The sequence below is a fragment of the Sphaerodactylus townsendi genome, linkage group LG03, assembly GCF_021028975.2.
Source record: "Sphaerodactylus townsendi isolate TG3544 linkage group LG03, MPM_Stown_v2.3, whole genome shotgun sequence".
Taxonomy (NCBI): Eukaryota; Metazoa; Chordata; class Lepidosauria; order Squamata; family Sphaerodactylidae; genus Sphaerodactylus; species Sphaerodactylus townsendi.
The window spans coordinates 122,904,445-122,931,473 of NC_059427.1; the positions used below are offsets into that span (position 1 = coordinate 122,904,445).

General features: G+C 43.5%; 1 protein-coding gene across 2 annotated transcripts in view; it reads left to right on the forward strand.

Moving 5' to 3' along the window:
• The window catches only part of ACSF2 (acyl-CoA synthetase family member 2), a 59,261-nt gene continuing 32,232 nt past the window's right edge, over positions 1 to 27,029 (forward strand). Inside the window, exons 1-10 of one of the 2 annotated variants that reach the window (XM_048490334.1) lie at positions 1 to 367; positions 5,078 to 5,273; positions 7,214 to 7,342; positions 9,644 to 9,697; positions 11,520 to 11,638; positions 13,106 to 13,268; positions 15,205 to 15,300; positions 16,379 to 16,527; positions 19,406 to 19,497; positions 25,214 to 25,290. In XM_048490334.1, the coding sequence (XP_048346291.1) occupies positions 273 to 367; positions 5,078 to 5,273; positions 7,214 to 7,342; positions 9,644 to 9,697; positions 11,520 to 11,638; positions 13,106 to 13,268; positions 15,205 to 15,300; positions 16,379 to 16,527; positions 19,406 to 19,497; positions 25,214 to 25,290 (1,170 nt within the window). In that variant the 5' untranslated portion in view covers positions 1 to 272. Of the gene's footprint in view, positions 455 to 5,077; positions 5,274 to 7,213; positions 7,343 to 9,643; positions 9,698 to 11,519; positions 11,639 to 13,105; positions 13,269 to 15,204; positions 15,301 to 16,378; positions 16,528 to 19,405; positions 19,498 to 25,213; positions 25,291 to 27,029 lie in introns of both variants that reach the window. The other variant, XM_048490335.1, reaches the window with a different exon arrangement.

Below are 27,029 nucleotides of genomic sequence, written 5' to 3' on the forward strand. Positions count from 1 at the left end.
CGCCTCTGGCTTGGTGGCTCTCGAGAGCAAAGTTGCCGGTCCTGGAGGGAGTTCCTCGAAGGAGGCTGAACGTTGCTTTCTCTCTCGTGCAAAATCCCTTCGCAGTTACTCTGCCGCTGTCGGGCGGGGTGAGCATTGGCCACACCGCCCCTTGTAGGTGGCTCTTGGCGCCGGAGGTGCATGAAAGGCGGGGGGGAGGGGGGTAGCTGGGAGTGAGACCGGCTACTCTCTGCCGAGAGGCGAACATACATCCGCTCGCCACGGCCACACACATGGCTTTCCCCGCCGGCCCGCTGAAGAGCCTGACTCGAGAGGTTTTGGCTGTGCTGGGGAACCGAACTGGCCTCCGGGGCATCCATCGCCTCAGGTATTGAGAGAAGAAAGTACAACGCGGGTGGTGGTGGCGGCACTTCATGTAGAAAGTCAGGGTCTGGAGAAACAGGAGGGGCAAATGGTAAGGAGAGGGCGAGGAAGGGGGCAGCCTGAGGGGAAGGGGAGAGCAGGGAGGGGGTCCCGTTTCTTTTAAAGTCTTCTATTTGGGGCTCCGGGGAGAAGTTTTATCGAGTCAAAGTGTTAAAAAAGAGAGAGAGACGAATGGATGCCAGAATCAGCATGGGAATGGAGAGGGTGGGCGGAGAGGAATGCTTGAAGGGAGAAGATGGGGTGAAGGTATTTTGAGGACAAAGGAGCAGGGAGGTCAAGGGGAGGGCATAGTTATATTTGGATACATAATTGGAGATAGGGGCACATGCCAAAGGAGTGTCAGCGCTAGGCAACTTGGCCTGTGGCAGAGTACACAGAGGAGAGTAGGAAATGACTGAATAAACGTCAGCATTTTCTCAGAAGCATAACCTTTTTGTGAGTGTCATTCTGGTGCACTGCATTGTGGATCTTTCTTCCCTGAGAGCATCTACACGATTCTAGCATTTTCTCCCTAATTTCTGTGGGGACAGTGTCGGAGCAGAGTTGAAGCAAAACCTATTTTGAGTCAACAAGTAAAAAGCGATAATTAAAGTTAGCCATATGAAGCTCACGCATTACACTTAATGGCATAATTGCATTTGGATTTGCTTTTTTAAAAAATCACACTTTTTGATTACTTCTAAATTGTTTTACTTGGTGCAAGCACCAACTGAAGTAAGAGGGGCTTTAGTATTTGTAGGCTACTTGGCTGTTTTGGGGTATCGTTGAAAAGTAATGTTGCAGTTTGCCAGAAGGGGACCCCCTTATCTTGCAAAACCCTGTACTTTTCTTGGAACATTGATACCAATATCAGAGATGATTTTGGCAAACATCTGAAAGGAACACATGTGCTGTTGGGTTATCAGTTTCACCAGTAAATGAACTCTACTGTCTGCACTTTTGCATGCTTAGCCAATAGGAAACTAGAAACTTGGATTTTTAAAATCTTGGGTAAGAAGATAATATCAGTTCTAATTCTGTGCAGAACATCTGTGTCCTCCAGCCAAACTCTGTGCATCTAAATGTTTTTTCTCAGTTTACAGTATATGAAGCTGTTCAAATTCAATGATCTTTATTGGCATAATAACATAGTAATTAGAAACAATAAACCCTTTTATACATGTTTGTCAATGACAGAACATAAAAATTTAGCTACTGGCTCCAGAATCTCCTTATGAAGCTGTTAATAATTTACAATTATGGGGCTGTCATACTTAATTATGGGGCTATCATCTTAATTATGGGGCTGTCAGACTTACAACTCAGTGGGACTTTATGTTTATAATTTCTGGAATTGTAAACCATCTTGAGCTAGATGGGAAAGGTGGTGTAAATATGTTAATATTTTTTATTTATTTAATTTATTTATGGTGTCCTTAGTCTGCCTTTCTCATTGATTCTCAAGATGGATTATGTCATGTAAGTCAGCACAATCAATAGGAAAAATCTAATAAACAAAGTAATAGGACTATGATTACAGAAATGTAAAACAAAATATTAAACAATTCAGGAAATTATATTAGGTAAGTAGGAATATAATGCAGTGAAAGCAAGATAAAAACATACAGGAGAAGAAAGCCTGCATGCAGCTGCAGTGCCTACAGCAGGGAACCCAATCCATAATTGAGTATGCCTCCGAGTTCCAGCGTCTGACCAGCTGCATCCATACCTGTCCTGAGGCTACTCTGGTGAATTTCCTCAAAGATGTACTGGATACAGAAGTGCTGTAATGGGAGCAGGGGACCCCAGAATGATCATGGGGTGGATTCAATTGATTGGGGGCGCGGAAGGGCTCCAGCAAGTGGAGAGATGATCCAAACCACGCCAAGCTATCCTTAGCCACCCTAGGCAGGCTGGGACCCCAACAAAAGGAGAAGTATGAAGTCCAAAGTCCAGAGAAGAGATGAAGTTAGACTTCCACCACCTAGGCCTGTGTCTCTGATGTGGGGGCAAGGGCCATATGATTGCTTCCTGTCCCCCAGCTGCTTCCCGAACTGCCGTGCTGACAGGAGAAGGGGTGAAGAAGAAAACCCTGGCTATGCCAACCAGGAGGAGCTCAGAACCTGCCTCACTGCCAGAACTGGGAACCACCACCCCGAATCCACCACACCGGCAAGCAAAACCTCAGCCAAGAATCTGACAGATGTGTAGGCAGACGCCCCACAGCTGCAGGGAAATGGAGCCAACCTAGCCTAGATGACAACCAGAAACCAGGAAGTGAGGAGCCAAGCCATAGGTGTGGACCTTTATTGCTCAAGTTGAAATTACGGAGTATGCAGAAAGAGGCTTATGTGACTTTATAGACAATAGTGGACTCTGGCTGTGGCTGCTGCCTAATTAACCCTGCAGTGGCCACAGGGCTGAGTTTATGTCTTCTGAACTTAAAACACCCATTGATGTTTGAACAGATGGACAGGCAGGTGATGGCTGGGGCTCCTGTGTCTCAAGTAACTGAGCCCATGTTAGTGGGGATGGGCTCCCACTGGGAGTGGATTTAATTTGTAGTGGCACCAGTGGCAAAGTACCCACTGGTCTTCGGACTGACTTGGTTGGCATGACATGATCCAGACATTAAATGGAGTCAGGGGACTGTTGGTCACGTGGGGTGTGTGCAAAAATTTCAGATTTGTTTGTGTGTTTTTTGTATTTTTTAGTGTTTTTTCATTTTTTGGCAGGCAGGGGGCATTGTTTTTAGGCGAGCGGCACCAAAATTTCAAGGTATCATCAGGTGATACTCCTGATGATACCAGCCAAGTTTGGTGAGGTTTGGTTCAGGGTGGTCCAAAACTATGGACCCCCAAAGGGGGCACCCCCACCCCCATTGTTTCCAATGGGAACTAATAGTAGGTGGGGCTACCCTTTTGAGGGTACATAACTTTGGACCCCTGAACCAAACTTCACCAAACCTGCGTGGTATCATCAGGAGAGTCTCCAGAAGATATCCTGAAATTTTGGTACTGCTAGCTTAAAGATTGGACCCCCTGAACTAAACTTCACTAAACATAGGTGGTATCATTATCATAGTCTCCTGCTGATACCACCCAGGTTTGGTGACATTTGGTTCAGGGAGTCCAAAGCTATGGACCCCCAAAGTGGGTGCCCCATCCCCCATTGTTTCCAATGGGAACTAATAGTAGATGGGGCTACCCTTTTGAGGGTCCATAACTTTGGACCCCTGAACCAAACTTCACCAAACCTGAGTGGTATCATCAGGAGAGTCTCCAGAAGATATCCTGAAATTTTGGTACTGCTAGCTTAAAGATTAATCCCCTGACAGGCACCCTCAAATTTCCCCCAGATTCTCCCTTTAAATCCACTCCCTTCAAAGTGGATTTAAAGGGAGAATCTGGGCTCCCTAGATTAACAAACATTGAAAGTATTGTTGAAGGCTTTCACGGCTGGATTCAAGTGGTTGTTGTGGGTTTTACAGGCTGTGTGGCCTTTGTCTGATAGATCTTGTTCCTAACGCTTCACCCACATCTGTGGCTGGCATCTTCAGAGGTGTATCACAGAGAGAAGTCTATTATAAGAGAAATCTGGACACAGCTTATAACAGACTTCTCTCTGTGATACACCTCTGAAGATGCCAGCCACAGATGCAGGCGAAAAATTAGGAACAAGATATACCAGACCATGGCCACGCAGCCCAGAAAACCCACAACAACCAACATTGAAAGTGATGCTGTTTGGGGGGTGGGGGTGGGGAATCCACCCTGAAACAGCATCACTTTCAATGTTTAAATTAGGGAGCCCAGAGTCTTCCTTTAAGGTGGATTTAAAAGGAGAATCTGGGAGAATCTAATCTAAACAACATAAAAAGTGATGCTGTTTCAGGGTGGATCCTCCCACCCACCCCAAAACAGCATCACTTTCAATGTTGTTTAAACTAGGGAGCCCAGAGTCTCCCTTTAAGGTGAACCTGGGCTCCCTAGTTTAAACAACATTGAAAATGATGCTGTTTCAGGGTGGATCCCCCCCCCCCCCACAGCAGCAGTTTCAATGTTGTTTAAACTAGGGAGCCCTGGGTGTGCAGATTTGTGAGTTTGGTCATGTTCTATAATGTGATGGTGACTTTGAGACGACTGGTGCAAAAAATCATTCTTTTGTGTGTGGGGGGTGGGTGGGTTAGAGTTTTGTTGGTGGGGGAGTCAGATTTTTGCCCCGGGCTAGCTACACCTCTGGGAGAGAGCCATATATGTTTTGTTAGAAGTGTGTGGGGGGGTGATTTGTGAGAGTGATGCTGACATCTGTTTGGTAAATGTTTTGCTGGGGGTGATTTGTGAGAGATTTACATGCTTAATCCCCATTTGCACTGGCTTGTAGCTGTTTCTCAGGCTAACAACCTACCTCATAGGATTGGTGTGAGGATAAAATTAGGAAAGAGAGTTGGTGGGGAGAAAGCCATGTATATTTTGCATGTTGCATATTTCAGAAATGAGTAGGGGGAATGTCAGGTATCTCAGATCTTATAATCAGGTCTCTGAAATATTCTGAGTGAAATGTATTTATTGTTGCACAAAATTATTAAACAGTTCTTATTTATTTATTCAAAACATTTAAATGCTTTATTATCTCCTTAGACTCCGTTTTATGATCCTTGCCTGTTTTCTTACAGTGCTTTGCAAATTAAGGCACCCCCTACCACACCAATAGCAAACAAAAGTTTTGTCCATGGATTGACAGACTTTCCACTTATTTCCAAAACTGTGGATCAGTGCCTGGAGGAGACAACCCACCGATATCCTGAGCGAGAAGCTTTGGTGTATTCTAAAGATGGGATTCGGAAGACTTTTGCCCAGCTTAGAGAAGATGTAAGTGAATGATTCACTTCTGATTCACTCCAAACAACAAACTTCCTTCTACTGACAAGTTGTTGTAGGATCAAAACACAGTATATAAATGAAACGAATGACGTTTGAAAGTGACTGGGATAAAAAAAGGATGGTTATCTACTAATCACTTTGAGTCAGCCTTTTCTCAGCATGCTACCTCTGTATACAGCTGATCTGAATAATTATTGAGCTGGCATCACAACTGCCATTTTTTGGATCAGATAAATGGGAGATTATTGGCTGGACAGCACCAGATCCTCTTTGATGAAGCTGGGTGTCTGCATTCATTTCATTCAGGTTTTCAGCAGGATTTAGGCACAGCTTTGGTTGTCCCAGTGTATGAACTATATCAAAAGAGGAGCAGCAGAAGTGTGACCCTGTTCACTCTCCTTTATTTATTTGTGCCAATTGTATTCTGCCTTCCTCAGAGAGGTGCAAGACATTATAAAAATTATAAATCAACAATACAATAAAAAATAAAACTATCTAGAAGCTGCCACAGACATTAAAATCGTAACTATATTCCCTTTTCAGAAATGTCCTCCTGAACAATTCTGTTCAACATATTCAATAGAAGTGACAGTAATGTGAACTTTCCAGAGCCTGTCAAGCAGGCCTTTAAACCATGTGGCAGCTTTCGGGAGCAATGTATCTTTCTGAAATTGCTTGCTGAACAGGGGAGGATGAGTATTGCTTTGCAGTTACAGAAGGAGGTTTGGAAATATTTTTTCCCTTTTAATAGGAGTTATGTTGTGTAATTCTTTTAATATCTATGTAAAGCCTCTAGGGTGGATCACTTGGGGAATTTAGTGGAATCAGTATGCAGGTAACACCCAGTTCTATTTCTCCTCCTCTATAGCTGTGTGTGAATTCTGTAACAGATTAGGTGAGGATAAATAAACTTAAGATCAATCCAGACAAAACATCAGTTGTTATCATAGGGTACCTAGAAGCAGACTATCTTAGATAAGGTCACACTCTCCTTGAAAGATCAGATTCAAAGTTTGGAGGAGCTGCTCAGCCTAACCCAGCTTTTGGATTCCCAGGTGTTGGCTGCAGCCCAGACAGACATTGACTGGCTCTCTAGCTTTCCACTGTCATTCATGCCCTAATATCTGTTGCAATATGCTGTACTTGGGGCTGCTCCTGAAGGCAGCCTGGAAATTACAACAGCTTTAAAATATTATGGGCAGACTGATATTCAAGTCTTCAAAATCATATTATTCCTATACCCCAAATAACTGCACTATCTACCTGTGCACCTTGGGTTCCGTTCTCTTGCATGTGTTATGTCATTAGTGGTGAGCTATGAGATTGAAAAACAGGAATACTCTGGGAAGTGTTAGACCTGCTCTGATAACCCACCCCGAGATTGCTGTAAAGGGTGGGAGAATAAATCTGAATAAAATACATAAAAATAATTCAGGTGGAGTAAGGAAATATATTGATTGTGGGGGAACTGTCATTATTTCTTGTTAGTCCATTCTGTTCTGAAGGCTCATAGCTGGATGCTGTAAGAGTGAAAGGAATCACAAATGGTTTCAAAATACATTCGTTATCAGAACTAAAAACTGGATGCAGCCCCAAACAACTTATCTCTAAAATGAAAGTTGCAGGTGTTCCAACCCATCAGGAAGCTGCGATCTCTGTCTTTCAGCATCATTAGTTATGTAGACCAGAACATTTCTTGCTGTGTTCCTCTAGCTAGGGAAAATAAAAGGGCCACTCCAGTCACAGGAGACTAAAAATAAGACCAAGGCCAGTGGTGCAAATGTATAGTGCAAATAGGTTAAAATGTATTTTATTACTCAGTTATATTTTTACCAGTTTTGCACTATTGGCCTTTGCACCATCCTGTATTTCTCTAACCATCTAGCTCAAATTATTGCCGAAACAAATTTCTTTTGCATACTCCGTAGGTAGAGCAGGCAGCAGCTGGGCTTCTGGCTCTTGGCTTGAAAAAAGGTGACCGACTGGGAATGTGGGGACCCAACAAGTATGAATGGACCCTGATGCAATTTGCCACAGCCCAGGCAGGAATCATCCTGGTAAGTTTGTCTTTTTTTATCCAAAGGCTCCTTCCAGATGAGGAAGGGAGCCTGAATATGTAAAAAATGCCCTGTGGCAGTCACTCATATGTATATGGTCAATGTACCGTATTTCCTTGAAAGGAAGACAGTGTTGAATATAAGATAACCCTCTCCAATAAACCGAAGCCAATATGTAAAAGCTGATCGTAAATTCAAAATGCCCACCCAAAAGAGGGCAACCACCTAGAAAAATTGAGGTGCCTCTCACCAGTTCCTATCTTCGCCTTCTATTCCCCACCTTACCTACCACCTCTGCCATCTCCTTCTCTTCTCACAGTCCTAAGAACAAGCAGTTTGTTTGACCCATTGTTATTGAGTTGAGCCTGTTTCCTCTGCTTGGTACCATGTAAAGATCTCTGAGGAAGCCATTGCAGGGTATCAGTGCTTGCTGGGCTTGCTGCCCCATGGGTCACTGAGTAGGTGTGGAGTGAAGGTGTTTTGTTCTTTCTTTCTTCCTCTGTGTCCGTTGCCCCTGAGGACCCCTCCCTCATCTCTGCTTTGTGCAGCACAGGTCAGCTTTGGTCTTTCCCTCCATCTCTATTTCCTTCTCATGCGCCCAGAACACCCGGGTTGCTTCCAGTCTCCTTTCTAGGTGACATAGAGGGTACCCTCTATGATTTCCAATTGCTTGGCCACAAAGCACAGAGTGAGAAACTTTCAACTTGCAGGACGCAGCTAATGAAAGGCACACCCACTTGAATGAGCAGCCCACTTCCAACAGAGCCTACAAGTGATAAAATGGGGTCAGTTTTACCTCCGCATGTAAGTTGAAGATGAACCCCCCACTTGTAAACCAAAAAAGTAAACAAGATGGTCTTCATTTCAAGTAAATATGATATTAAAGTGTTTGCATTTTTATATTAAAAAAGTAATTGCATTCTTTGTAGAGAGAGGAATGATCTAGGTTTTCTTTTCCTCGTGAAGACTTTTGTGAAACACAAAACTTGCACATTTTCCTAGCAATATACATTGGTTCAAGGAAAGAGTATTTTCATCCAAGTCTGTTAGATGCAAGTCCAGTAGCACCTTAGAGACCAACAAGATTTTTGGAGTATTATCTTTCAAGAGTCAAAGCACCTTTCATCAGATAGCACAGGGGTCGGCAACTTTTAACACCCAAAGAGCCATTTGGACCCGTTTTCCATTGAAAAGAAAACACTTGGAGCCGCAAATACTTTTTGACATCTAAAATGAAGATAAAACTGTATATATTCTCATGCAAGAAGAAGTTCCCTTCTTTGGGGCCCATTTTTACCCATCAAAGCAAAGGAAAAATGAGGGGGGGGGGTAAAAAGCCTGTTGTTTTGTACATGATTCAAATGACCAGCAATAGAACCCCCTTTTCACACATTTCTCTTTTCTTGTGCACTGACTGTTCTACTGCAGACCAACACAGCCCCCCTCTGAAACTATCCACCTGCGCCTAATTTTTCAAGCATCACTTGCAGTACTTTGAAGCTTCTCTTCTGTTCTTGGTGATCATGCTTGTCAGCCAGAAATGTTCTTCTACATTTCTTTGTTACACGTTATTAAATTAATTGAAGCAGAAAATCCAATTTACAATTGTATTCTGACCTTTCAATTTTTGTGTTATCTTTGAACACACAAATGCATTTTTGGTTCTGCACCATTTTTTCATAGAAGTACGATCATAATCCCATTTTGAGTGGGATTTTTAGCATTTTACTCTCTCTCCTTTTAATAATAACCATCAGATATACTTGTATAAATAGATGTCATATTATAAAAGTTAGAAAACTGCACAACCACATTTCTGTTTCTTTAATGATGGGTTCTACCCAGTGGCGGCGGGAGGGGCAATGGCGCCCGGGGCAAAATGGCACCCGCCCCTGTGGCTCCCCTGTGGGGCCCCGCCCCCGGGGCCCGTTACCTTAGTTCAGCTGGCTGCAAAGAGCAGCTGGCTGAAAAAGCAACCTGGCTGGGCCCACCAGACTGCTCCAGGCTTCTGCTGGGGGGGGGTCAAGGGGGGAGGCAAGTGGGGTGATTTTCTGCCCCCCTCCCCACCCTGTGATAGATACGTGACTGGTTCTACCATAGCTCTATAAAGGCAACTGATTGCTCTATTGCTCTATAAAGGCAACTGATCCCAGGAGAACTCCAGCTATCTAGGGCAGCTTACATTAGTCCTACCCAGTTTCTGAAAAGCTCAGTGGAACCCACACTGGGAAACCCCATCTTACAATATGTGTTTTGGATATACAATATTGGATTCATCTTGCCATCTCTTCATTTTTCTAGGTTTCTGTGAACCCAGCATATCAACCCAATGAACTGGATTTTGTGCTGAAAAAGGTATGAAAAACCTACTGCAGTCAGAGATTTTTGCAATCTCTACAGAATTTATAAAAATGCTGGATGGTCCGGCTATAGACAAACTGGATTTGAAAGGCAGTATAGAGAAAAGAAGCCCAAATGAGCAGTAGGGAAAGGCTAAAGTGTTTTGAGCATTCTAGTTTAGGGAGAAAAGATGATTAAAGGGTATAGGGGAGAAATATTTCCCTCACACTCCCACACATGTACACACTCTCTGCTGCAATTTCTGGTCTACAAATTCCAGTGTAATGGCCATGTTGGTATGTTGCAGCAAAAACAAAAGTAGTATTTTATGCTTAATTCTTAGGTATGCAACAGCCCACTTCAAATTGGAACTGGGGTGCACAGGGACAGAGAATTTATATCCTCCTCAATAATTTCCCAACTCAAAATGGCTGCCAAGAATGCCATTTTCTCCCCTTTGATGAAACTAACATGTACTGATGGATTTTCATGTAAGATTTACCAACAGGACAAACAGTGACTCTACAGGGTTCTTCCATTAATAAAAATAGTATGTGGGGAATATTTAAGATTCCATGGTCGTCGTACTGATCTGACCGTAAGGAATGTATTGTGTAATCAGACCCTCATTTCCCTGAACAATGTCAATCATTGCCAGGCAGGGGAAAAATATCACAGATTAGGCCAATTCATTTTTTATCCCTAATAAGGAAGGATTAAAACTCTTAGGCATCTTGTGAATAAAATTAATCCTGCCAGAATGAAATGGTCCCTTGCACTTGTCTGTCTGGTTTAGCTTCAGAGCTCAGAGCTTCTAGTTCAAATACAATGAGAAGTCAAATCAAATCCTGCAGTTCTTGTTCCCATGCTGTGTGCTGGCCTTCTACCTTTCCCACATGCTGTGAAAAACATTTTGGAAATGATAAGAAAGTCAGAATAATTCCTAACTCATCCTTTTTGTTGAACTGGTGGTTTTGTACAGTTCCAGTTTGATCTGTGGAATGTGCTTTGTTTCTGTTCACTTGTTTATGAGTTCTTCCAATCAAGTTTTTGTCTAAACCAAGCCTTTAATATGCACTGAACAGTATGATACTAAGCAGCTACACCTTCCTTGGCCCACCGGATTAAATTGATTTAGAAGGGTATTATATAAGCTAACTGATATTTGCCTGCTTTAGATTGTACACTTATCATTTAGCTTTATTTTAAAATTTATTTAAAACACTTTCAACACGTCGTTTTCTGGAAAGAGAGAGACTGGATTACACAGAATTAAAATTCCAAAACATATCAATATATTAAAACAACTAGCCACACAAATAACATCAGTAATTAAAAGGCTTTCTGACCTGGATAGCCCAGGCTAGCTTGTTCTTGTCAGATCTTGGAGTCTAAGCAGAGTGACCCGTGGTCAGTATTTGGATGGGAGATCCCCAAGCAATACCAGGGTTTTGATGCAGAGACAGGCATTGTGAGAGAGAGGATCCTGGGCTAAATCGATCACTGGTCTGATCCAGCAAATATCTTCTTACATAAGGGACTGAATTAAATGTCTCTCATATCCCTTCTAGCTCAACTGTTCTTTAATTAATGCACACAGCTTGTAAGGGCTATAATTGCAAACTGATTGGCTTTTCCTCAGGCTTGACATGTGAAGCCTGCATATATGTCCCATCTGTGGACATTTCCCCCCAGTTAGTGTATTACCACCACACCATCCCCAGCGAGTCATGAGGAATTCTGCTCACGATTTTCTCCGTAGTATGATACTATTGTATAACCTGATTTCCAACATTCTTTCTGTACCCTCATTCCACTTCCCCCCCAATTTCTTTAGGTTGGCTGCAAAGCACTGGTGTTTCCCACGCAATTTAAAACACAGAAATATTACGAGATCTTGAAGCAAGTTTGCCCAGAGCTGGGGCAATCTAGTCCTGGAGCACTAAAAAGCAAAAAGTAAGTGCAACTCTGTGCCTCATCTCACAGGCCTCTTCCCAGGCCAGCTCTTACACATTATTTGACCCTGGAAAGGTGCCACATTTGTCAGGCATGCAATAAAGTAAATGCCAATCTGAGGGTGATCAGGATTCATGCGCAACAGTGAAGCTTGATGGCTGTAAAACTTGCTCCAGTTCTGGCACTGTTTCACTGCTTGCCACATTTTTTTCCATATCAGGGAGACTCCAGTGGCAATAATCCACAAGGTTTAAGACTACTTACTTATTTACGAAATATACATCCCATCTTTCTACCTTCATCAAAGCCACCAAGGTGACTAACAGGTTAAAAATATACACAATAAAAACACATCTTAAAAGCCATTTAAGCAAAAAAACCCCACACCTTGTATCATTAAATCCAAGCTAAAATTTACATACAAAAATGTAAACACAAATTCAAGCATAGGGCAAGAAAGAGGGATCACTGAGGGATCACTGGTAGACGATATCAACAGAAGAGGACAGGAGAGTCTGTCCTGGGAACAAAGAACCAGAGTTTTGATGCCATGACCAAGAAGACCCTTTCCCAGGTTACCACAAGCCTAATCACAAGGCAGCTGAAGCAGGGCCTCAGAAGATGACTGTAGCGGTTGGCTTTTTTGTAAAGAAATTGGCTGTATTTCAGAAAAGCTGTCAAGCCATGTAAGACTGTAAAGGTCAATACCAGCACCTTGAATTATGCCTGCACACAAATTGCAAGCCTGTAAAGATGGGCCAAGTCTGGAGTGATACTGTGCCTACAACCCAATCCAATCAACCTCCTGGCAGCAGCATCCTGTGAAATGCAGGAGAAAAGGGCCACACCAAAGACAAAGCAAATAAATAAATAAATGGTGAAATGGAAAAAAAAAGTTGTTCTATTTCAATATATTGCCCCTAAGTGTTTCCCCTACTCTTCTACAGGGGGATCTTTAAGAATATACATAGAAAACATATTGGCATTAAAAACAGAATGTAAAAGCAGGGCGAAAGACAGCAAATACGGGCATGAGATAAGTGGATAAATATATCCAGAACCACAAATCCATAAGAATGTTACAGAAATTATGCCGGGATAATGCATAGGTGGAAATAAGGATCTTAAAACAAAATTGTATGCAACCCTCTAAAAACTCTATAAACAAATGTATAAAACTAAACTGTATAATTGGATCAAGAAGAGATTTTCCACTGGGTTATTGTTGATTAGGTTTTAATGGTTAATGCTTTTAACCTGTGTATTTCAGCTTTTACCTTGATGTTTTATGTGTGTAAGGGTGTAAATATAATCAACCTATCAAGCCGTTCCTACATCAATAAGAATTTCAGAGAGTTTGTCCCATACCCCAGCAGTCTGTCCCCAACTTCTCTGCTTGAATCAAGACAGTCTGTATTCCTGTTTTCTCTTTTCCCCTGTCACTGACCATTCTGTCTGCTATATCAGCCTACCAGAGCTTTCTGTTGTGATCACCTTGGACTCCAAGCTGCCTGGCACATTCCAGATGGCTGATGTGATGCAGGCTGGAGACAGCAGTCACAAGAAACAGCTGCAGGACATACGGAAGACTCTGGTCTGCCAAGAGCCCATCAACATCCAGTTCACTTCAGTGGGTACAGCAAGTACTATTTTGTCACCATTTGTGTTCAGAAAATACAAGCTGTGATGTCAGGAACAGCACACTGTGTGCCACAGGAGCTCAAAACTTAGAAGCTTGCCAACAGTTGTGTGGATCACCCACATCTGGATATATTTAGTTTTCTGAGGATAATTTCTTTTCTTTTAGAATTGTTGGGTGTTGTAGAATCTGGAATATCTTGAAAGGGTACAAGACAAATATGGAACTTGAGTGGGGATATGTTAATGATGGAAGAGTATTAAATGGACCTATCCAAAGCACAAAAATCCATCTGCAAATCTTATCAGAACCTGTTCAGATTTTCTTTTGAATCTCTACATTATCATTGATTAGTTGACATAACTCTTCATACTTCAGACATTCCTAGCTAGTAGAAGTTCTCATGAAGCAGTTCTCATGAAGCAGGAGCAAGTAGCTTAACACTTGGCCACCTGGGAATCCTGTGTTGTATCCTCGTACCATTCAAAAGCTTAAAATAAGACCTTCTGACCTGGTACGCAAAAGCTGCAAGTCTGATCAGAGGCTTGGTCTACATATGCGGTAGAGTTAAGTAGTAGAATCCTGTGGCAGTACAACAGCTAAGAACAGCTAACTGCTTCAGACTACAGATGAGGAAAGAAGAAGAGATGGTTTTTATACCCCACTTTTTTCTACCTTTAAGGAGTCTCAAATCAGCTTACAACCACCTTCCCTTTCCCTCCCCCTAACTTGTGAGGTAGGCAGGACTTAGAGCAGGGGTCTGCAACCTGCGGCTCTCCAGATGTTCATGGACTACAAACCCCATCAGCCCCTGCCAGCATGGCCAAGGGTCTGCAGCCATGCTGGCTCTCCAGGGGTTCCAATGGACTACAAACTGCTCCAGTCCATGCCAGCAGTGGCCATGCTGGCAGGAGATTGATAAAGTGAACATCTGACTTTCAGAATTCTAATCTCAGGCCCCGAAGAATTGTGACTAGCCCAAGGCCACCTAGCAGGTTTCATGTGGAAGAGTGTGGAAACAAATCCACTCAACAGATTAGAGTCCACCACTCACGTGGGGAATCAAACCTGGTTCTCCAGATTAGAGTCCACTGCTCTTAAGCACTGCACTATGCTGCCTCCCACACCATGTTGTTAATGTTCCCCCACCTAAAAACTCCCTGCAAATAAACCTTTTTAGCCCAATTAGGGTGAAAAGTTCTAGTCTCCTAACATGGTGCTCTATTTATTTATTTGAATATTTATATCCCTCTTCCCTGAACGGCTTAAAACAACAGAAAATGCAATTTACATTAAAACAAAGAAAATAGCAAATTGTGTTCCTGTCTTGGTCTAGTCCTGGATGCAGAGGCTAGCTCAGTTGAAAAGGCAGCCTGAAAGCCATGGCTGAAAACTAAGAGCCTTTGACTTATGCTCAAGGGCTCACACCTCTGTTTCAAATGATGTAATCTTTTCCCTACAGCCTGAAGTGGTATGGCCCACACTGCCACCTCATTGCTACCTGATTCTCTTTCATTTGTAGATCAGGCTAACATTCGGAAGTACTGCAAGATCAGTCTCTTCAAGCAGACTTTGCAATCTCACTCTTGACATTTGCACTGATTCTACACTCAGGGTCCTGAGCCCGTATGCTTTCTGTGCCAGTTGTCACTATCCTTTTAGCTCATTCCTTGGACATGTCTTGTGCCTCTGTGTCTGTATGTCTATCTTGACTCTCCTTTCCTTTTTCCTCTTGGTGAAATACAGTAACTCATTTACACTGCCTGATTTCTAGAATATGTCTGTGGGTCTTGGGTTGTTGGAATTATTGTCAGAGTGCTTTATTTTTAGCACAGTGTTATCTGTTGGTTTTAAAGCATTGTAGCCAGCCCCTGAGATAGAACAAGGTGAGCTTTCAATGAATAAATGCCTTCTCTCTTTCCTTCAGGGAACAACAGGAAGCCCCAAAGGGGCCACGTTGTCACACTACAACATTGTGAATAATGCGTACCTGATTGGATTAAGGCTGGGAGTGGATACTATGGTAAAAAATCTGAATCCGTTGGCCAATATTGAAGTTGGAGGTTCTGACTAAATAGTTATGTCCTCTAAATAATTTAGATATTTATTCTCTATTTGTATTCCCAAAGTGGCTTACAGCATCACTCTCCATTTTATCCTCACAACAATAACCCTGTCTGGTGGATTAGGTTGAGAAACACTGATCTGAATCTGGGTCCCCTGGATCTAAACCCAACCCACTAACCACTAACCCATGGGTCTCCAACCTTTTTAAGCCTGTGAGCACCTTTGGATTTCTGTGGTAAGCTGAGCACCAAAAGGCTGGTGCAGGAGACAGAGACAGTCACAAAATGTCTGGGAATGAAGTTAATCCATAACTATAATAATAATTCTTCAATATTTCAGGCAGAAAGTATGTTTAACACGACACCTTTTAAAATTTACATATTGTGTAAAAGTATTTTCTAATACATGCATAGCTTACCTTACACAGTGAAGAATCTGTTACTGTGGTTGCAACTGCTGCTGAAACATGCATAACCAATTAGATTTTCGGTGGCCAATGAGAAGCCCTGCTGGGCAAAGGCCCCACCCATTCTCTAAAACCACTCGATGAATGCCAAGAAAGGTGTCAACGTCATGGGCAGCATGCAGGGAACTCCACTTCTCACCGTGCAGACTGTCATGTTGTATGAACATTTTCAGCATTTTCTCTATGAACTGAGGATTACTAACTCTGTTCTTTCCCACACAAAGTTGTGTACGTGCCACGAGGCTCCCGTTTTCCAGCTGCTTTGCTAATATATCTAGCCTGAGTGCCTCATAGTCATATCCTGTAGAAATTATTGATTGCCCAATTTAATTTCTACTTATGGATTGTTGTCCAGTAATGAAATTTTATTATCAGAGGGAGATGGGCCCTGAATAAGTTTAGCTACTCAGTGTTTGTTTTCTCCCATTCCCCCATCCATACAACCTCACCTCTTTCTAATTCACCTCTTGCTAGCATTGCTTAATCTACATCACAATAAGCTGTAGGAATGATTAAAACCAACACTAGAAGGTGAATCTACTGATGACTGTGTTTTCCTTGACCCTAGCAAGCCCGTTGTTGTCTCCCTGTTCCTCTATACCACTGCCTGGGCTCTGTGGCAGGCTGCATGGTGATGGCAGTTCATGGTGCCTCTCTTGTCTTTCCATCTTTAAGCTTTGAGGCTAAAGCTACACTAGAGGCACTGAGTCAGGAGAAGTAAGTGTCTGACTCTCTCTCTCTAACAATGTGAATACTGTCAGGACTAGAACTTGTGCTCTTCTGTCATTCAGCCTTGGCTTCTGGGCTGTTAACATCCCTTTTAAGGCACAGCCTCATGGCCTCACCACTGTGTGTGCAAGGCATAGCTTACTAAATCAGTGCCCAGGGTAAGCCCTGGGCACAGAGCCCCCTGGCTGGCCCCACCCCAAACTCCACGTGAAGTTCAAATGCCCACAATCTCCATGTGGAGTTCAGAGCTGGCAGGGCCTGTTTGCTACTGGCCCCAAGCTTCACAGAGGTCAGTAGCAAAATAAGCACTGACAGCTATCTCTAGTTTTATACTATTGGCCCCACCCCCCAAGCTCCACCTCCAGTCAGGTGGAGCTTGGGGTTGGAGCCAACAGTATAAAACTATACCCAGTCACCCATCGGTCTCAGTTTGCTTCTGACCTCAGTGATGCTTAGGAACAGCTTTAAACTGCAGGCTTCTACCTGCAGTTTAAAATTGCACCTGGCCAGTGGAAAAAGGCCATTCCAAACACCACATGGTGATTAGGTGACTGGCCCCGCACGTAGAGTCTGGGGGCGTGGTCAGCCTGGCTGGCCACCTATTGAGCATCACATGAATTTCAGGAGCGGGGCCACCCCTGCCCCTGAACTCCTCTGGCCAGGGCACAGTTATGGGACATTGTGATCTGCCTCCCAGAAAGCGGCGCCCGGGGCTCTAGACCCCTTGTGCCCCCTCTCGCTATACCAATGTGTGTCAAACTGCTGACATGTGCAGAAAAGGTACCTGATGCTTCTTTTCTGTCACACCTGAAAATGTAGTAATGAATCAGGAATGGATGGATGTTAGACAATATCTAAGGCTTGTGCCTGGGATTTGATATTATATGGAAATAACTGGGCCTCAGTAAGGATGGGAGAGCCTTGCAACTAAGAACAAGTAGTTGCTCCAGAAAAAAAAAGAACAGTTACCAGTACCAGTACCAGTTCCTTTGCCTATGGGATTATGGGGAAGTAGTATGATTTGCATTCCACCAAATCATATTGAAATTGTTCCTGTGTTTATAGTGCAATCATGAGGGGTGGGTGGGTTTAAGGCATGACCCTTACTCAGATGTGAATGTCACTTGCACCAGTGTAAGGGGCAATTACCCTAGTGTTGAGTAGCTTCACAGCTGCGCAACACTTGGACACAGTGCCACCATGGTGCCAGTGCTCTTCTGGCAGAGGAGCCCGTGCGGGCACCGAAGGGGCGTTCTGAGGTTGGGGCTGACTTTAGTCATCTTCCTGTGCCCCCTTTTGGTCTGGAAACATCCCCATTTGTTGGCACAGACTTATGCTGGCAAAAAGATCAGTTCCAGGGGGCTTGGGGAGCATATGTGCCAGCTTGCTGGCTGCAGCAAATCAAGGCTCTTTGGAAGCATTTGTGACTGTGTCATGGCTGCACTGATCCTGACCATGCTACTGTTCTCCCTGCCCCCCTCCCTCGTCAGGATTGCACTGACCATTATCACAGGCATTTGCTGCTTGCCCTAGAAGAATAAGGTAGAGCAGCTGAAAGTGGGCATTTTAAGTGGGAAAAAAACACCTTGTTTACCATGGGTGATGTTATTTCTGAGTATTAAACAAGAAGAGGCAAATGGTAACGCCAATCTCATTTTGCCACTTCATAGTTCTCAGTTCATTCTACTTTAGTTCTGATATCATCAGTCTCTCTATCAATATATTGTATTCATTTCTTGTTGCTGTAGTGCAGGGGTCTTCAAACTATGGCCCTCCAGATGTTCATAGACTACAATTCCCATGAGCCCTACCACGTGGCCATGCTGGCAGGGGCTGATGGGAATTGTAGTCCTTGAACATCTGGAGGGCCATAGTTTGAAGACCCCTACTGTAGTGTATCTTCCTATTGATTTAATAGCATCTGACAAATATCATATCAGAGGGTTGGGATTTCTTCTTGTGTTCTTCTGGAGGCTAATAAAGATCAGAAGGGTTTTTTTGCTGGTGGGCTGAATCCAGGGGTGTATCCAAGGAAAATAGCACCTAGGGGCAAGCACTGAAATTGTGCCCCTGTTCAAACATCTGATAACCCATCTCTTAGGTAATTTCCCCTTTACCATGATATCATCTTTTAGATAACTTTAACAGGATATCAGGAGGTGATGAGAGCAATCAAGGGAGAACGATCCAGGCAGTGGGCGGGGTGGGGCTGGACTAGATGGACTCTGGTCTGATCCAGCAAGCTAGTTCTTATGTTCTTATGGGGGAAGGAGAAGAGGCACAGAGAGCCATGTAGGGGTGAGAAAGAGAGACGCAGTCTGCAATCTAAAAGGCTACAAGCCCCTGGATTCTTCTGTGGGGCTTCCCTCTCCCACTTACCTGGCCCATCTTCACCTGCCATGGATGGCCCTCTGGCACCCACCTCTGTTGAGGGGAGAGTCTGGTGGGAGGAAACCCAGGAGGAAGGGGGAATCATGCTGTCCACGTCCAGCTTGTAGTTGTCCAGGCCTGACCACCTGGCCCATCTCTACCTGCCACAGCCAGCCTTGGCAAGCCTTCCCACTTTTCCAGCAGTGGCACAGGCCACAATGACCTGCTTCAAGGGGCACCTAGAGTAAGCGCCCTGCCTGCACCATGGTAGATACGCCTCTGGTTGGATCTATTGATGAGATCTATGTGGTGGTTCAGTGTTCATTGCCTTTACGCTTTGAAAAGTAGTTTTTCCCAAAGTTGCAAGGAAAGGTTGCTCAAGATTGGAGGTGCTGAAATATTGTACGCCAAATCAAGTTTGGGTAGAAAACATACTTGTGCTCATGTATTTGTCCTACCAAACTGTAATTTGTTTGTCTTTATTCCTCCTTTGAAGATGCACCCACATATATGGCACTCCAACCATGTACATAGATATTCTAGGACAACTCGACTTTGACACTTATGATCTCTCAAGTGTTCGAGGAGGTAAGTGTTGAATCTAAATGTTTAAATGAGACATCTCGATTCAGCCCGTGTGGTGAAATGGTTAAGAGTTGTGGAGTCTAATTCTTCACTTGAAGCTTTCTGGGTGACCTTGGGCTAGTCACAGTTCTCTCAGAATTTTCAGCCTCCCCTACCTCACAGGGTGTCTGTTATGGGAAGAAGGGAAGGAGTTTATAAGCTGCTTTGAGACTCCTTACAATTGAGAAAAGCAGGGTAGAAACCCAAACTTGTAATCTTCTTCAAACATTTTGACTGATTTTAAAAAGATAATTGCTTAAATATCATTTCTGCTAGCCAGTTAATTTACATTTGAAGGAACTGATTTGCTCTGGTTAGTACGTTACCCAAATCTCAGGGTTTATGCCACTATTCAGTGGCGTAGGAGGTTAAGAGCTCGTGTATCTAATCTGGAGGAACCGGGTTTGATACTCAGCTCTGCCACCTGAGCTGTGGAGGCTTATCTGGGGAATTCAGATTAGCCTGTACACTCCCACACACGCCAGCTGGGTGACCTTGGGCTAGTCACAGTTTCTCGGAGCTCTCTCAGCCCCACCTACCTCACAGGGTGTTTGTTGTGAGGGTGGAAGGGTAAGGAGATTGTAAGCCCCTTTGAGTCTCCTACAGGAGAGAAAGGGGGGATATAAATCCAAACTCTCGAAGTAGGGTGGTGTTACTGAAGGAAGAAGCCTGCTCAGGAACTTATACAGGTCTATTAAGTGGAGCTTACAACCCAGGAAAGTGTTCTGAGGATGTAGCTTGTTGGTTCAGGAGGTTTATTGGAAATCTAAAGACCAAAGACTCTGTTTCCCCTGCCTCCCTGAAGCTGTTTGACTATTGCTTGCCCTGATAGAAGAGCCCCAATATCTCAAAAGAGCCCCTCGGGGATGGGGCGGTATAAAAGTTTAAATACATACATACATACATACATACATACATACATACATACATACATACATACATACATACATACATACATAAATGGTACCATCCATCATGCCTGTCATTTTAAGATATTAGGCAGAATCTGATAGGTCCACCTGTGCCTGTCTGTCATGCTCATACATCCCTCATCCAACTAAACATGCATTCTGGCTCAAAGGAAAGCTGACTGACACATGACCCAGACCTTTTACACTCGGGGGATCTGAGGAGTATCTGGAAAAGTAACTGGTTTCCTAACTTAATAGTTTACAGTTCTTCATAGCTCCTGAGCCACATTGTCCTGACATAGGCTGTTACCGAAGGAAGAAGGAACCTTTCTTTGCTGGGAAACACCTTCAGACCAAGGGTTCCCCGGAAAGCACTCTGATAACCAGTTGCAACTGTTCAGGTACTACCTGAAAACATAATTTTCTAGTCTATCCTGCTGAGCAGATATCCTTCTAGCACAGTACTAGAGCAGTGACAAAGTAACAGGGTAGAAAACCTGGAAAATATCTTGTAGCAAATTATGTAGCTCCCATGTGATTTAGTACATAGAGAAAAAAATAATATCTAAAACAGATAGATTGTACTTAAAAAAGCCAAAAAAGGTACATATAAAATGTATTGTAACAAAGAAGAAAAACAGAAATGGATGATTGGATTCAAAAGACATGGGAAAAGAGAAAAAAATATTGGAAAAAGGCACACAGTAATACAGCACCTAGACTTTCAAATACTTCCAAGTACAGTTTATCCTATTCAGATAAGCACACGTTACCTGGTCTGTATAAGGTTCCTCACAGCATGAGCAGGGTTCCTAGAAGTAACAAGATGTTGAAGAAGTGTTTAGCTCTTACCCAGTTTCCTGTGGAACCCAGTTTCTACTTAAATCAAGGGAAAATCCCAAATGCCCTGATATTATATGGTCAATGGAATCTGACCTAAGCTAGCCTCCTTTCTAAAAGGGAGAAACTGATTTCGCCAATCTCATGCAAACCCATCTCTGATGTCAAAGGCTAACCTTACCACTAAGAGAATTACAAAAATGATAGTCCCACCCTGCTAAGCAGTTGTAATGATTATTACTTCCATGACAAACAGGTTGTCTGGCCAGAACCAGATTGTTCTGTACAAAAAGGATTAATTCTGATAGGATGATTGTCCGGGTTCGGCTGCAGCACCCGGACTTACCCCACTGAGTCCCGCACCAGCAGGCCCGCAGGAGGCTGGAGAAGATGGGCTGCAGAAGCAGCTGGGACGAGGGAGAGGAATGAGAGGGCAGAAGGTATTTAAGGAAGTGGGAAAGGGCAAGTCTGGAGCTGCCGCAGCAGCAGGGAATGTGGATGGTGGTGTGAAGAGACAAGGGAAAGGGACAGCTCAATGGTGGAAAGTGGGAAGGAGGGAAGAGGACCCTGAAGCCCAGACCCCCTTTGAGAACCTAGGCCCCGATTCAAACTGGTCCTCACCCTGTGCAGTAACAGGGTGGGAGTCATTCACACAAGCTGTAAACACCTCTCCCTGTGAGGCCACAGGGGAGAGACAAAGCCCTGGAAACTCCTCTCCCTGTGAAGCAACAGGGGAGAGACAAAGCCCTGGAAACTCCTCTCCCTGTGAAGCAACAAGGGAGAGAGAGAGGTAAGTGTGAAAGCTCAAGCCAGACAGGGGAGGGAGGGAGGCAAGGAGGCCTGCTAGGAGGAGGGTGGCGTGGACAAGGGCTGCCCCGTACACCCAGTGCTTTGTGGGCACGGTGGTTTCTTGGCCCCTTGGGCCAATGGGGAGAGTCATCGTCTGGGGAGACCAACCCCCAGGTTAGGGAGGAGGGAAGGATACACAGCCCAAAGGGCCTGGGCGAGGGCGGGGGGAATGGCCACAATGACCTAATGTGGAATGGAAATGAATGGATCATACTAATGTAAACTGGTCACATGGGGCTACTTACTCTTCTTCCTTTGCTTGCTCCTGGAAAAGGCAGCTGTAACTCTCTTCTCAGGGTTTTGTCAGTTTTGTAACAATCAAACCTTTTTGCACAGATTTCTTCTGTGGCTAGTGCTAAACTTGTCTGGTGATTCCTTTTGGAGGAGAATCTCTATTGTCCTGTTTGGGGCTTTCTGATTCACTGCTGTATTCCTGCTGAGACTAAAGACATTGCCCGAAATGGACAGCCTAATCCATGGAGGGGAGGGAATTGGCTCTTGGAGCTGGTGTGGGGCAACATGGCACATTTGCCCATCCCGTCAACATAAGTGGCACTTATGCCAGCAGGGAGGGCAGACTGGGAGGCGAGCAGAAGAGCCTGGAAGAGCTTGCCCCCTGCAGAGCTGCACCAACTTGAAGCTAGACACCGCCATGGCTGGGGAAGGGCTAGGGGTGTTCCCAAGGGTGTGGCAGATTTCAGTTGGCTTCCACCAGGCTTTCAGCCCAGGTTTGCACCTGGTGTAGCCCTTGGACTTATGCTCTCCAAAAGGGTGGGATAAGTCCATTTAGGACTAAGGGGACTTTTGAGGCTTCTGGGGTTTGCCAGTTCCTTGTTGCACCACTTGGAAGCCTTCAGGAGACAGCGTAGTGGTGTGGTAAAAGCCCCGTCCTTGGCTGCCAGAGCCCTCTGGCTTCGGCTATTAGAGACAGGAAAATAATGAAAATGAGAATGAGACTCATGACAAGATGGCACTATTAGTTAGCTTAACCCTTTGTTGTTGGCTTAAGCTGATGAAGGAAGCAAATGTGTGTTATATATTCTTTCCACTTACAATTTGCTTTACACATGCTGCATTTCTCCAGGGAGTTGCTCATAAATGTTTCTGAGTACATGACCTCATAAAAAGTGCAACATGTGACAGTACATAAAAGCACTCAACAGTACATAAAAACACTCAATAGCAGCAGCTTCACTCAAAGTGGCATTTTAAGACCAATTGAAATCATGGTAATTGAAGGCAAATGTGCACATGAAGCGGTGGATTGTACTCCGGAGAACTGGGCTTGATTCCCTGGTCCTCCAAATGAGCAGTGGACACTAATCTAGTGAATCAGGTTTGTTTTCCCACTCCTACACATGAAGCCTGCTGGGTGACCTTGGGCTAGTCACTGTTCGCTCAGTGTTCTCTCAGAACTTTCTCAGCCTTACCTGCATCACAAGGTGTCTGTTGTGGTGAGAGGAAGGGAAGGTGTTTGTAAGCCACTTTGAGCCTCCTTACAGGAACGAAAATCAGTGTATAGATCCAAACTCTTCTTCTTCTGCCTTACACTGAGTCAAACAACTGGTCCATAAAGGTCAGCACTTTTAGCTCTTAACTAGTGACTGTTCGGATCTGATTCTTCTTAAACTGAAGATATCCGGGATTGACCCTAGGAAACTTCTGCATGCAAAGAGGATAGCTGCCATTGAACTATGGTCACATTCCATCAAGTTTGTTGAGTTTTGAACCATCAGATTCCCTGTTATATTTCTTCACTTATTTGTATGAAATAAGAGTAAAGAGAAGTAACCTGCTGGATGTATTTGGTGAATCAGCCCCAAGTAAACAGATGGCAATCATCATCCAAAAAGTGTGTTTCTTCTTGTTGTTTGAAGGATTCCCTCCCTGCCCCTCCCCCAACCCCTGTTATTCCTGAAAACACAAGGAGAACAATATACAGTGGAACCTCGGTTTTCGTTGGTAATCCGTCCGAAAAGAATCGATGAAAACTGAAACCGATGAAAACCGAGGCAAACTTTTCCATAGGAATCAATGTAAATCAAATTAATCCATTCTAGGCACTCCAAAAGAACATACCAAAAACACATTTTTGGGTGAATAAACATAGTGTTTAATGTTGAAAACAGTAACAAACAATAACACTAGGACCAGCTTCAGAGCCAGTGGACCAATGTTGCACCAGAAAGCTGTCCAAAGAGGTCTGTTTCTGTAGCCTCTTCAAGATTTGTCTGAGAGAAATGGGAGCCAAGACATTTAGTCCATTAAACAACCGTTGCTGAACACGGCCCTGCAACTTAGCTTTGTCGAGGTGATTTTTCTCCAGTAAACCCCTGCCATCTTACTGCCAAATCCCGAATGACAACGAGGCAAATCAGTAGAAGAAGAAACTTCGAGGACAAATTTTTCACTGAAAAAATCAATGAAAACCGAAACTGATGAAAACAGAAGGCAATGAAAACCGGGGTTCCACTGTATTTTCTTCTGTTCTTATTCCTACATCTACCAGTGTGTGGCAGCAGATGCCACTCAAACTGCGATCTTGCATTCTTGCATTATAATGATTATATTGAAATGAATTGAAGTAGTTCAAAAGTAAATCTTTGCAAACTAACAAGTTGCTGTTGATGTTGTTGTCAAGTAATAGAATTATCAATCATGATTAAAAATGAAAGCTGAGAGCCACGAGCAGCTTGCAACAGAGAGCAAACTATATTCAAATTCATTGAGACTTCCCACACTGCTTCAGATTTGGTTGTGTCCTCTTCCGCACATGCAGAATAATGCACTTTCAATCTACTTTCAATGCACTTTGCAGCTGGATTTTACTGTGTGAATAGCAAAATCCACTTGCAAACAGTTGTGAAAGTGGATTGAAAGTGCATTATTCTGCATGTGCGGAAGGGGCAAATCTCAATTAATTTGGGAAAGTTCCAGTTTCAGATTTGGGTTTATCTCACAATTGAAGAATAAGAATGGGGACTGTACTCCATGGCATTAATTGCATTTAAAATATGCAGGGCCCTTTAGAAGAATGTAAGGAAGCCATCTTTGTTTTTTGTTTTGTTTTTATCTTGCAGGAGTCATTGCAGGGTCAATAGCACCTCCTGAAATTATTAAGAAGATTGTGAACAAGATGAACATTCAGGAGATAGTGGTAAGTTAGCATTTATCCTTGGGTTGCAGTTTTCTTTAGGTCAATGGTCTTTGGAGGACTTCCTCTGTGTGCCCCTTCTGATCAGAAATATGCTGTGCGGGTCAGGACAGAATCAGTGCTGACCCCGAGAGTCCAACTGTCCACTCTTAAGCAGAATTACAGCATTCTAAATCCCTTTACTTCAATGGACTTAGAAGGATGTAATTCCTTTTAGGATTTCACTGTAAATCTCCCTCCCAAGGGAAGTTTGCTTCGTTCTGTCTGTGGTGGTGTTTTAGCCTGAGCACACCAGGCAAAATTGGAGCTTTTCAGTGGAGCCTTTGGGTGCTGCTGTTTTTGGTTTTATTGTTGTCTGCTGTTGTTCTCTGTGGGATTCTTCCAGGTTCTCCCAGGTAGATTCTGGGAGTTCTGTGTCCAGAGATCTCAGTATTTTTATAAACTCAGTTCTCAGGTGTGCAGATGCCAGATGTAGATTGGGACTGTGGCATGGGGCAGACATTTTGAAGCCCCTCTCCTCACTATTTTCCTAATCTAAAATGGGGTTGGTTTGGGGATAAAACTTGGAATATTTCATTTGTTAATTGTATTCGTATTTATAGGCTACTCTATGTATTCTTTTTATAGGCTACCCTTCCCCAATTGGGTTCAGGATGATCCCCCTATATCTTTACTTGTGTGTTTCCCAAGTGGAGCAATTAGTAGATCATTGGGGCCATTTTGGACTGGGGAAATGGTGTAGGGGGTGTCTAGCCTCCTTCCCACTTTCATGCGAGCATCCCAGTCTGGATTGGGCCTCTTCGAGACTGATAATTGAGTTTTTAAAAGTGCTGGAGCTTCTGAATTGTAGTTCACAGCATCTCATCTGCTGTGGTCATCAGTTTGCATTCTGCTGTTTGGTTTGGTTTGGATTTAAATTGCTGTTGTTTGTTGTTCACTAACTGATGTCAGCCACCTTGGAGACGTTACAAAAGACAGAAAGTAAAATGTAAACATTTTAATAAATAAATGAAAATATGGGCTCAGGGCGTATAGCACAATGATGTAGAGTCTTAATTTGATTTTTAAATTTCCACTAAAAATGGCAAGTCACATATCTTCTTTGGGAAATTAATATTCAGCTGGACCCTAAAGAAATGTAGTGAATTTGAGGAACAGCAACAGATAATGTGGAAGAAGAAAAGAAACATGAGGCAGATTCTGTGAAAAGAGATTTGTGAAAGTTGTGGGGAATTTTCCGAGCTGAGCATTGTTTGCATTTATTTTCTGATTATATTGAATTTTTTTCAGTCCATTTGAATATGCTGCTTCAAATCTTCAGCCCATAGTTTCTTAAAAAAATCCATACTAGGTGAAGCATTTGGATGTTTCCATGTAAATCCAGCCAATTTGGTGGTGTTCATATTGCATTGTGCCCACCCCCTTATTGGTGGGCACAATGTACTTTTCTTGCTTCTGAGCAAGTGAGTTTCTGAAAATAATTTCTCATGATTTCTCAGAGATATGCAGTACCGAAGCAAGAAGGCTTCCATGTAAATGTGTACTTTGCCTAGTAGTCCTGTGCCAATAATAATTGAGAGTTTTCAATGTTCATAGATTGTTAACACCTAGTGTAATGCACACTTGAATATCTTTAGGGCTGGTAAATGCTCTGGACTCCCACTTGTTTGAATGTCAACTGTGGGATAGCTCGAAGGCAAGAAAGAACAATTTACTGGCTTCTCCTGGTGGCATTTATGTTT